General features: G+C 42.7%; 1 protein-coding gene across 1 annotated transcript; it reads left to right on the top strand.

The window, feature by feature from the left end:
* Window positions 1–5,810: 5,810 nt before the first annotated feature.
* irx1b (iroquois homeobox 1b) lies at window positions 5,811–10,044 on the top strand. Its single transcript, XM_014412747.3, has 5 exons — window positions 5,811–6,327; window positions 7,023–7,265; window positions 7,630–8,422; window positions 8,674–8,734; window positions 9,332–10,044. Exons 1-5 carry the CDS (start codon window positions 6,091–6,093, stop codon window positions 9,378–9,380), a joined length of 1,383 nt encoding a protein of 460 aa, XP_014268233.3. The 5' UTR covers window positions 5,811–6,090; the 3' UTR covers window positions 9,381–10,044.
* Window positions 10,045–12,268: the final 2,224 nt, after the last annotated feature.

The raw sequence follows: 12,268 nt of genomic DNA, 5'->3' as shown, positions 1-12,268 counted from the left end.
GTTTCCCAAGCAGACAACAGTTTTGACGGATTCAAAGTGACCTCGGCTCTCTCTAGGTCAGGGTTTGTTATCAGTGCCATCCACTGTAAATGAGCCCCATTGGACTTCTAAAGGAGCTGTTAACAAACAAACGCCGGCTCGCCCGTTAATTGCTAATGATAGGCTTTTTGTCGTGGCTTTCCCCTGTGGGTCGAAATGTTCAATCACCAGGCGAGCTGCTGTCAGGTCAAACTGCCACTGATATAATAGGTGATATAAGCCATTAAGAAATGACATCTCCTGTGCTGTATGTCAAATATCACTGCTATGAGGGGGGGAAAGTGTTACAGAGTAAAAAATAAGTACGAGCTCAGTGTGAGGGATCATTTGACTGCTGGATGTATTACCCGAGGCTGGCAGGCTTATCTGTTATGCATCAGAGTGATCCATCTGTTTTAACATCAGGTCAGAGCTGAATCTATCACTGCTTATCTTTGCTGTCAAGTAGGTGAGGACAGGTTTTTCTTTATCTACCTGCAGCTTGTCCTTCCCTCTTCATTCTCTGCAGTCTCCGACATCCTGAAAACTGATTATGAAGTGAGCAAAAGATTAACTAATTAGCCAAACTAACAAGCCGAATGAAGAAATGCAATCAGATGAAAAAAAGAAAAACATGATTTTTATTTATTTCCAAAGCATCCCTCGTTGTGTCATTTTTTGCTTAAATGTGATTGGAGAGTGTATCCTTCCTCATTTCTTCAAGGAATAAATCTACTTGAAAGCCTTGCCTAGCGCCTTGAGGCGACTGTTGTTGTGATTTAGCGCTATATAAATAAAATTGAATTGAATTGAACTGAAAGAAGATAACACTAGAAAGAGGTTTCTTATTTACATTTTGCACGAATGGTGAATGGGTTATCTTTCATGTAGTGCTTTTTTTCCCTTTTTTTTTCATTTTGCAACAAAACATAGCAAAAGGGGCGATCGTGGCTCAAGAGTTGGGAGTTCGCCTTGTAATCGGAAGGTTGCCGGTTCGAGCCCCGGCTTGGACAGTCTCGGTCGTTGTGTCCTTGGGCAAGACACTTCACCCGTTGCCTACTGGTGGTGGTCAGAGGGCCCGGTGGCGCCAGTGTCCGGCAGCCTCGCCTCTGTCAGTGCGCCCCAGGGTGGCTGTGGCTACAATGTAGCCAGTGTGTGAATGTGTGGATGACTTGATATGTAAAGTGCTTTGGGGTCCTTAGGGACTAGTAAAGCGCTATATAAATACAGGCCATTTACCAAAAGTAAAAATGATAAGAGTGAAGTTCCACTGATTTTTTAATTGTATTTTTGTAAACACGCCTCCCTGGGTCTGATTCTGCCAGGGGTTTCTTCCTGTTAAAAGGGAGTTTTTCCTTCCCACTGTTGCCAAGTGGATGGTTAATGCTTAACCTTAAATCATTAATTCTGTTGGGGTTATTATTCCAGTTGTGTTGTGTTTAGACTTTGATACTTGTGCCTGTGCAGATGGTGGTTTTTCAGTGTTTACATTGTCAACTACACTGTAAAGGTTTAGCTGTGAACAGGCTGGTTGTTCCAGTGTTAGTAAAAACCAGTGTTCTGTAGCTGTGAACAGACGTATGGACTGGTTCTTATATAGCATTCATACAAACTCTTTTCTCTGTGCTTAAGTGCTTTCTATCTAACACTGTACAATATTATGTACAAGTAAAAAAAATTGTCACTTAGTAATTCATAGTGGAATTTATTTGTTGTGAAAATTTTCTTATAAAACTTGCTAATCTAAAGCTTTTGTACCAAACCAGGCAAGTTTTCAATGTAAGCTCACCAGCGGCTAACTTTAGCATACAAACCAATAAGATCTTTATTGACTTTCTGTGTAGATCATGGAGAACTTGCGTGTACTGGAATATTCTTGGTATTAACATATCTTTGCCATTAACTATGTGGGTTTGAGATTAAATACAGTGTAATATGTATGAGCTTTGATTGTATTATGTAAGTAGTTACTATATGAAAATCTTACCAGCCTATAAACACGCCCCATACTGTGAGCTTCAAACTGTGATCTTATATATTTATAAATCATCCATTTCTGGTCACACATCTATAATTTGTGTATTTATCTTATAAAAGATGGAATTAGCCTCTGGATTATGACATACGGGTTAGTTAATTCAAGTCTTGAAGCATCAAGCTAAATCTTCAAGCTGACTAGCAACTTGTCAGTCACACGATAACGTTGTGCTCCACCTCCACTGGAAGTCAGGTGTCAGCGACAGGACTGATGCCAGTCCAGAGCTGGCTGTGTTCTAGTACTGGTAGTTGGAAAATCAAAGAAAAACATGATTTGTTTGGGTACTCAACAAAGTATTGTCATTATTCCTGCAACGCTAGCAATACAAAAACATCACTACCACGTGTTCCTGCAGACATGCTGGCCAGTGTTCTTGTGTGTGGCTTTTTTAGCATGTTACAAATACACAACAGTGATACTACAGATGACAAATTCTATAGTTTTGCTGCTTTTTGTGCACACTGTCTGCAACATGGATTGAGAAATCAGAGGTTATTGGGGCCTCTCGAACTTTCTGAGTTGGAAATCTGATTTGAGGGGACATTCCAGTTTAAAATTCTAACTGGAAAGTCAGGATTTCTGATTTCATCTGTGTTTACTCTTGTGGAGTTTTATTTGGAAAGACTTAAAACTAGCAAATGAGACCATAAATCCATCAGAAATGTATTTAATGAGGTCATAGAGCAAGGGAGCTCAACTGGCATTTCACCATAGACCTCTATTCAACTGAACCGCTGTTTGTAAGCCGAGGAGTCGCCCCTGCTTGCCAGATCCAGGCAAGCAGGTGGCTGAATGCAGATCCAGGTTTGACACCAGGAAGTGACGACTTACTTTTACATACAGATTTTATAAAAGGCAGAGAATAACACTGTGGAGTTTTTAGCTGAAACATACTGTAAATATAATTTTACTACTAGTTTATTCCACTGTAGGACATTTTGCTCCAAATAAAATGGTGACATGTGGATTTTGTATCATAATACCGATATGTACAGGTTTAAAGTACTAATTTAAGACACACATAAAGAGAAATTTGGACTTTCTCCTGTTTTGGTAGATCTTCAGCCAAAGTTACTAACCATCAAACATCAGTAATGACAGCATACAGTCATGGCATCAGGTTCGCTGCCAAATTGACTAATTGGCAAATAATGGTGTTTGAAAAGTGTGAAATCCTCATGATTGTTCATCATTATATTATAGAAATATGTTTAAAAAGCATTTAAAAAAAATAAAGTAAAAATTGAAGTTGCAAAAGTGCATGAAAAGTCAACTTTGTGCCACTGCCAAAGATCCTCAGAGTGTAAAATACTGCAGTGCAATCACTGATATTACACTCAGTGTGTGTCCATTTGTTTTTGCTGCTCCCCCACACTGTAGACCGATGACTTTTGTAGATTATTTTCATTTAATTTTCTGTCACTGTTGCAAATGTAGGACTGTGTGAACAGCAAATCTGAGGCCAAACAGTATCTACGAATACCAAACAAGTTAATAATTCAAACATTTTTGCATCACTGTTGCCACCTCTCCTTTGTTGAACTGTTAGCAAACACACAGAAAAAAAACAGCTTTGTGATGTTTGGAGGCTTCTTCATTTTCCCCGCTGCAAATTACCCAAGAGGAAATGGCCAGTGCGAGTGGATTGTGGGGACTTTATTCGTCTGTTTCCTGCGGTAAGTTATTCCTTTGTCTGGGCCGAGCTAATAGCAGGGAATGGGATTCAAATAGAGTCAAGCTGCCTCCTGAGATCCCTCAATCCACCGTCGCCATAAAAAGAGGTCTGAGGCCAGTCTAAATATTTGGTAGTCTTAGCAGGTTCATGTTAAAAGACACACACACACGCACATGCACGGCGCACACAAACGCACAGGGTGAATGCACAAGCAGGCCGAGGCTGTGAAGTTGAATGGCATAGCCCAAAGCCTTCCTCCCCCTATCCCTCCCTCTTTCTCTCTCGCGCTCTCTCTCTCTAAACCGCCAAACCATTCTCCCCCTTTCTCCAGCTCAGAGGAATTCATTAACTGCCTCTCCACAGAGACACTATGGAAATCAGGCAGCTACAAAGGCAGAGAGGGAGAGAGAGAGAGAGAGAGAGAGAGAGAAAGAGGGAGAGAAGGGAGGGAGGGGTGATGGTGGTGGTGAATGGGGCTATATTATCCTATTAGATGGTGGATATGTCTCGTTTCCCTCCCCTGTCATGAGAAAAACATTAATTTTAAGTGAGGAAGGGAGGGAGAGAGAGGCAAAGACTGAGAGAGAGAGAGAGGGGAAGAGAGAGGGGGTGGGGGGCTGAGGGGTAGATGGTGAGGGTCTTTAACGTTGCTCTTTTATCGAGCTGAAATGGAGAGTCCCCTGGCTCCATTTACCTTGGCAATGAGGATAGAGGCGCTCTCCATGAATGCCATTTAAAATGCCATGGAGATTAAGCATCCTCTCTCCCTCTCCCGCTCTCTGTTTCTCACACACACATATGCAGCGGCAGCAGTGGCGGCGGCGGGGCTCGTCATAATATGTGTTTAGGAAAAACAGCTTTGAGATTCATGAGTAAAGCCCTCTAGGTGCCAGCGCTGAGGAGGGAAGAGAGCAGAGAAAGAGACAGAGAGGACCATCACTTAGCCAGAGTGGGCTTTAAGCACTGTAATTAAATCATTAGACCCCTCTTCCCTCCCCCTCTCCCTCCCCTTCCTCTCTCTCCTCTCTCTCTCTCTCTCTCTTGGCTCAGCCAAGCTCATCAGGAGCTCAGAGTGTGAAATGATGAATCTGTATTTATAGGGATGGAGTAATTACAGCGCTAACCTCTGAGGGGACCCAGGAGGGCCACAGGGCCACAGAGCAGGGTGCAGGGTGCTCAACCTCATTAGCACTGCCCAAGTGTGCGTGTGTGTGATAGAGTGTGTGACACAGTGTGTGAAAGGAGGTGTGTGTGTTCAAAGAAGCACAGTTGCTATGTGTTGTGATGGTTAAGCCTGTCAATGAGGACACATCAGCCTGCCTCCTCCCACACGTGAGGGTCCATTTTTACACTTTCTCCCACATAAATATGGTCCCCCCCCCCCCCCCCCCCCCCCCCCTCAAAAAAAAAAAAACACCACCACTTTTCATCTCATACCTCAAAACCGCTTTAACATTTCTGCGACATCTGCAACTGATACCAAGGGCCTACAGTAGTCTATTCTTCTCAGCAAACATCTGTCATTTTCCACTCCACAGCTCCCGTGCGCTCCGTATCGCTGCCATCTCCTATCATCTTCGATCTCTGTCATTACCTCCACTCTCCTTTATCTCCACAGCTCTGAAAACATAAGCTCCACTGACTTCCGCCGATAATCACGGACATTCCTCGTGGATCTGTCCGACCATATCAATGCTTCCCGGCCCATCTGCTGGACCAGGAATGTCCGGGCATACCCCACGAGTCAGCAGTCAAAGCACCGAAAAATGACACCAAAATACGGAGAGATTATTATTATTATTATTATTATTATTATTATTATTATTATTATTATTATTATTATTATTGTAGTAGTAGTAATTAATGAATTCATTGCGCAAGACACACATACACTGCGCACACATGCGCGCACACACACAGGTTACCTTTTCGGTAGACACAGTGAAGACTGTCGAAATTAAATCACATACATCAATACACACGCACACACACGCAGACGACCTGGGCTAACCAATGCACTAATCGCCTGCCCCGGGCATAGGAGGAGCTTGGTGCTTAAGTAGGCTGCCAATCAGTCACTCAGCTCCACATCCAGAAGCTCCTGCGGCCAGACATACGCATCAACTCCGCACTCGAAAGTGCCAAACTGCTCCTGAGACACAACTCGGTGGAAGGGAAGGCTGACAGTTTCTTCTTTTTTAAGTGGGGGTCATCCTGATTTGTTTTGTTTTTTAACTGTCCCGTTTTTCTGTTCTTTTTTGGGGATTCCTTCTTTCTTTTCTTTTTTTTCCCCTGCATCATCTTTCTTTTTTTCGCTCTTGTGACTTTGGGAGAGATTTACTGCACGCATACTCCGGACATGTCTTTGCCTCAGCTGGGGTATCCCCAGTTCCTCAGCGCCTCCCATGAGGTGTACGGAGGCGAGCGGCCGGGCTCTGCCCGGGAAGGAACCACCGAGGGCGGCGTGAGCTCATCAGCGACCGCCGCGGCTGTCGGCTCCATGCTGGGGATGTACGGAAGCCCATGGGCGGCTCATAACTACAGTGCCTTTCTGCCGTACAGCGGAGCCACAGACCTCGCCCTCATATCCCAGATGGTGAGAGATGATACACGTTCAGGTGTTCATAAGAAAATAGTGAGGCTGAGCTTTTCACTGTAATGCGTAAATACAACTTGAACCATTTAAATGGCGGGTTGTTCGCTTTTTTATTTGTTTTTTAAGATAATTTTTGTGAATTTTATTGAGATAAATTAATTATTAATAATTAATATTTAATTGTCTGTGTGTTGGAGCTATAAATACTTGGGTGAATTGCAAAGAACTGAATAGCCACATAACACAAATGAACGATCTCTGGTAGCGTGACACTAAACTTCAGTTTCAAATTTAATTTGAGGTCATGGTTTTTGAAAGCGTGAACATAATGTTGTTGTTTTTTGTTTGTTTTTTGCTTTTTTTTCTACAAATGTGGACCTGTCTACTGTGGTAGGCTGCACGTTTTAGCATAAAGGCATTTATCAATATTGAATTAAATAAAAATCAAAACAAAATAATATGGTAGGCCTAGATCATAGAAATTTGCAAGCGACCTAAAAATGAAGGATATTTGTTGTGATCTGTGTCTGATTACTGATTTTTTTTTTTTTCAAACTTGTAAGTTTTTTGTTTTGTTTTGTCACGCAAAACGTTTTTGCTCCAAATTTCCATTTTTTCTGAACTTGAGGCGCAAATATCTTTGGAGTTGCTCAACAAGTTGCCCCCATTTTTTTTTTCTCCCAACAACATTCCAGGGCTCACAGTATGAGCTGAAGGACAGCCCGGGGTCCCACCCAGCTTCTCTACCTGTTCACACCGCCCAAGGCTTCTACCCCTACGGCCAGTACCCGTACGGAGACCCGTCAAGGGCCAAAACGGCCACAAGGGAGACCACCAGCACCCTGAAGGCCTGGCTGCAGGAACACCAGAAGAACCCTTACCCCACCAAAGGAGAGAAGATCATGCTTGCTATCATTACGAGAATGACACTCACACAGGTGGGCAGCGTGATATGTTTTCGGAGCTCAATTTGTATAAAATGTTTCAGTTCAGTGGTCTTTCTGGCACCTTACAAGCACAATTTGGTGGGCATCAGCCTCCAGGCCCACTTAAAATAAATCTCTAATCATTATTTTAAAGGTTTTATTCTTCATTTTAATGTCCTTCAATAGCACTGCTATTTGTTATGAGAACTCAGTTGGCCCACATATGACTGTTTTTAATACACCTGCAGAGGGAAAAAAGCTCAGGAATAATAAATAAAATCAGATGTCTTTTTAAATGTTTTATAATTCCCCATCTACAGCTTTCAAACCACAGCATCTGAGTAATAATGCTTAAAAACGCGCTTTTCTTTTACAGGTGTCGACGTGGTTCGCGAACGCCCGCAGACGCCTGAAGAAGGAGAACAAGGTCACCTGGGGCCGCAGCGCTGAGGACCGGGACGGCCGCATCTTCAGCAGCGACAACGAGGACGAGCACGGCAAGAACGGCAGCGACGACGAAGATGAAGAGGAGGAGATAGATTTGGAAACCGTCGATATCGAGAGACCCGAGGAGCAGCGCGAAGGGGAGCGTGGCTCCGCGAGGGGGGAGGCCGAGGCGGGCCTGTCCGCCGCCGAGCAGGCCTCTGAGTCGAAGAGCTCGGAGAGCAGCAGGACGCTTTCTGCGGAGGCCCTGAGAGGAGCCGAGGCGGGTGTTTCTCTCGGTAAATCGCCCAGTGTCAAGCTTCCCGCGGATCATTCGCCCGGCAGGCAGGAGTGCCAGAGACCAGCACAGAGCAAACCTAAAATCTGGTCTCTGGCTGAGACCGCCACGGCGCCCGACAGCTCTCACAAATCTCCCTCCGCGGCCCTTGCGCACCACGCGGCTTTGGCCTCCACCGGACACCCGGCCTTACTCCCGGGTCACGGAATATATACGTGCCAGATTGGCAAGCTGCACAACTGGGCCAATGCAGCTTTTCTGAATGCCAACTCTCTTTTGAACATGAGGTCGCTCCTGGCAGGGGCGCCGGCCGGACACCTGCCCGTCCACGGCGCAGTGCCGGCTGCGCGTCGTGACGCACGACCGGCAACGGTCGGCACGGGAACGTCGGGTACGGAAGACGACAGCGATCTAGAGTCATCAGGGAGCTTCAGTCCAAAAAGAGATGGTATGGGCCTGATTTCAACTTCTTCTTCTTCTTCTTCTTCTTCTTCTTATTATTATTATTATTATTATTATTATTATTATTATTATTATTATTATTATTATTATTATTATTATTCATAGGACTTGTTCCGTTGAATCACTCAAATGGCGACAACAGCAGCTCTCCTTCCTGCAGGGCAGTTTCACTTTATTTTCAAAGGTAATTTCACGAACACCTTGTCACTCACTAGTTTGTTTTCTTTCCTTCCGCAGATGAAGAGAGCGACCACAGGCCCGATTCCCTGAAGTCCCCCTTTCAGATGATCACTGACAGGTGATTTCAAATCAATTTTGGCATTATAACACCATCAGCCTCGATTAAATGAACCTTACAGCAAGAGGTAAACACTGTTACACCTGACTGGTTGGGGAGGCAGAACTCGGCACATAAATCATACGATTGAGTCCCCACTTTAACGCCTCGTCAGGCAGGAGTCTGATATATTCTGCGCCTCTCCCTCCCTCTCTCCCCTCCCAGCCTGCCCCCCCATCCTCCAACAATGAGCTATCGCCACCAAGTCATTTAAATAATCTGCCGCTATTTATTCACGCCCCCCCCCCCCCCCCCCCCCCCCCCTTGAATGAAGCTAATGTATGTCAAAGAAAGCCCTGATGGCAACATCATGAATGAAGCAGAGCGTGAAAAGACATAAAACAATTTACCTATAGTGGGGTTTTTAATTTGCATAAATACAGCTTAACACCGTTTGAAGGAAACAAACTCGAAGTGTTAAAAAAGTTGCTTCATTAGTTTAAACGAAGGATTTCTTTTTAAGAGTAAAATTGCCAAATTTGTTTCAGATAATATAATTATAATGTCTAGACTTTATTCACCTCTGAGCAATAGTTTCCTCTTCTTCTCTTTCCTCAGACCTCACCACGGGACAGCAGCACAGCGAGTTCTGACAACAACAATATGAGAAGAGAAAGAAAAAGAGGAATAATTTTATTTAATGGAGAACAGTTTAACGAAGGATATTTTTTGGACTGGGAGGCCTGTTGTAGTATTACTGTTTAGCTTCCACATGAAAAAGAGATGTTCGCGTTTTTTGTTTGTTTGTTTTTTGTTTTTTTTAGTCTCTGAATCACTTGTATTTCTCTTTTATGTCCTCTTATGTCCCCCCTCTGTTCCTCTGTTGTGAATGGAAACCTTGGAAAAAAAATTGTAAATACAGGATATGAATTTGTCTTTAAAGAATATATTTTTTGGGAACTAAATAAATGTCATTATAGCGCTTTATTACTGAAGAAAATCCCACCACCTGTATTTAATAAGAGGGGACCAATTTCCAGCCAAAGAAATCAAAGAAACAAGGGCAGAATGCAGATTAAGAAGCACTGTAAACTTCCTAAACTAAGCACACATTATTATTAGTATTGTTATTTATTTATTTTTTAGTGCCTGAATTTAGGATTTTTATAACATAAATTTCCAATAAGTAACCAGTACAATACAGAGAGTGCAATTAATGTATGCAGAGAAATTCTCCTTCAAGAGCTCAAGTGGATTTGGTATTTGAAGGGTAATTATATATCTATATTAATATACATATAATACAAGTATTGCAGTTAATCTCCAGCTGACCTCGTCGTCCCTGTGTCTAGTTTGTTTCACACGAACCATGCAGTGTCAGCTCCTTTATTTTTTTAAACTACCAGGAAAGTCAGTTTTATTGAAACCTGCACTCTCGCCAACAAAGCTCGAAGACTTATGCCCGTGCCTTGGAAACCACTGCAAACGCTGCGGAAATTGAAAATTGAAGATTTCCAGGACCTTGTGAACCTGCGCTTGTGCTTTCAGCCCAGGCCTCCTCGCTTTAATGTTGGATTATACCCCTCTGTGCCACCACTGCTGCCTCTGAAATATGGATCAGACGGAGAGGAAAGGCCAGCAAGCCAGTATGGGGGCAGCAGCTCACGGGGGAGGCGAGAGAAGGGGTTGGGGCGGCGGTGGTGGGCTTGTGTGTCACTTTGTGGCATCCTTGACGTTCACAGGCCCAAAGACAGGGGGGTGCATAGAGAGAAAAAGAGAGAGAGGGAGAAGATGGTGGGGGGTCTGAGAGCTGCTAACGGCGACTGCTTTCAAAGCTGTGGTCCGATGCTTGGTTTAGCGGCACAGTTTGGGGCCTCTCAAGGGGCCCAGACAGCTCCAGGTTTACGTGCAGATAAAATTTAGATTGACGTGTTTGTTGAAATCTTTGCTGCAAGTCTTTGAAAGTCTGGTATTTAAAATTATTAACACTTACTAGTTAGATGGAAGAAGGGAAGTGGCCTTAGCAAGGTGCTGTTAAAATGTGGCCTGTAAAGTGTATGATGAAGTTTAAGCAGTGAAGTACTGCTGAAGTCTATAGAAGTACAAATTTTGGAGTAAATTTGGTTTTAAAAAATTACATATATTCAAAGGTGGAAAAATCTATATGTGGCAATATGTTAGATAGCTGCTTTCTGCCATCCAGTAGCTTAACACCAACAGTTGATAACAGGACAGCAGCTTGTGCATTAACTTTGATTTCTTTGTTAAACTGTTTTGTGGAATGGAAATTAATCTAAATGAGGTCCAGATTGGGCATCGAGCAAAACTACAGTTATATGGTGATCTGAATGTAAATCGTGCTCTGGAAGGAGACGAAAATAAAATCAGAACCACCAGATTTGTGAATCTGGAGATTGGCTCAATGCTGCCACCTGACTCTCAGAGAAAGTAAGAGCACGGCTGCCCCCACGGTGGTGTCTGCACCACCTCTCAGGTACGATACGCAAACCTTTGCTGCGGGATCGGGTTTTGAAAGCCGAGCAGCTCCTGGAACTGTTGTTTGCAAAGAGCTGACATCCTGACAGCCATCCAATCGGAGGCGAAAAGAACTAATTTGGTCATTTTTTAATTTTATTTTGATAAACTGGAAAGGTTTTATCTGAGATATAAAATATATGAAGATACACTTTTTTCTTTTTTTTAATTGACTCTCCACTGGACTTAGATGTAAAGCAGTGAGGAGTAACCCTAAGCCAGGCATCAAATACATCAAATTGGTTTAAAATGGAGCACTGTAACAAAAATAATTTCCCCCAGGGATCAATAAAGTATTCTGATTCTGATTCTGAAAAAAATACTACTTATTATGAACTCCAGTTCAAAAACACAAGCACTATAGTTTTTTCATCTTTAGGACCACAATCTGAACAAAGACCAAAATTGCCCATCGCCATGGTATATATATGTTTTTCGAAGTCAGACTGTCTTAAAAAAAACAAGTAAAATACTTTATAATCACATTATAATTCTAAAATCCTACATTTGATCTATTGTGCTCAAACATCACAGTTTGTCTCGTCTAACTTTATTAGATTATCCTAAAAATTTGATCCACATTTAAAAAACAATATAGGCACAAGTGATCAAAATCTGAGATTTTACATTAGTCCTTTCTCTAATTAATTTTTTTACAATTATCATTATATTAATGGTCCAGTCCAGTTCAGTTATTCTATTGTCTCCGCCGAGAAGCTTTCTCGGGCTGGCTCCCGACAAATCATCCCCACAAAGAACAACATGAAACAGCACACATAATCCTCCAATAAGAATCACTCAAATTTATATGTATATAAAAAACACAAAAAAACGAAACCTTTCATTTTTTAAACTGACATGTAGCAAATTTTTGCATTTTCCCCATAAACAGTCTTAAAGGAATATGTTAGCCGTTAGCTGACTCAAAATCTCCCTTAAAAAACATCTTTTCTGATTTTGCTTTCCTGTGGACAAAATTATAAAGTGCTTATTTCCCTCAAAGAGATGCTGGCAGGCAAA

Source organism: Maylandia zebra, linkage group LG22 (genome assembly GCF_041146795.1).
Source record: "Maylandia zebra isolate NMK-2024a linkage group LG22, Mzebra_GT3a, whole genome shotgun sequence".
In the NCBI taxonomy this organism is placed as follows: Eukaryota; Metazoa; Chordata; class Actinopteri; order Cichliformes; family Cichlidae; genus Maylandia; species Maylandia zebra.
This window is presented reverse-complemented; position numbering and strand designations above follow the sequence as displayed.

What these genes read in the sequence shown, in the direction of transcription:
- irx1b (XM_014412747.3), top strand. Translation starts at nt 6,091, where the DNA reads ATGTCTTTGCCTCAGCTGGGGTATCCCCAGTTCCTCAGCGCCTCCCAT. An exon ending in TCGCCCTCATATCCCAGATG is followed by an intron (nt 6,328 to 7,022) that starts GTGAGAGATGAT and finishes ACAACATTCCAG; the next exon opens with GGCTCACAGTATGAGCTGAA. An exon ending in TTTCAGATGATCACTGACAG is followed by an intron (nt 8,735 to 9,331) that starts GTGATTTCAAAT and finishes CTCTTTCCTCAG; the next exon opens with ACCTCACCACGGGACAGCAG.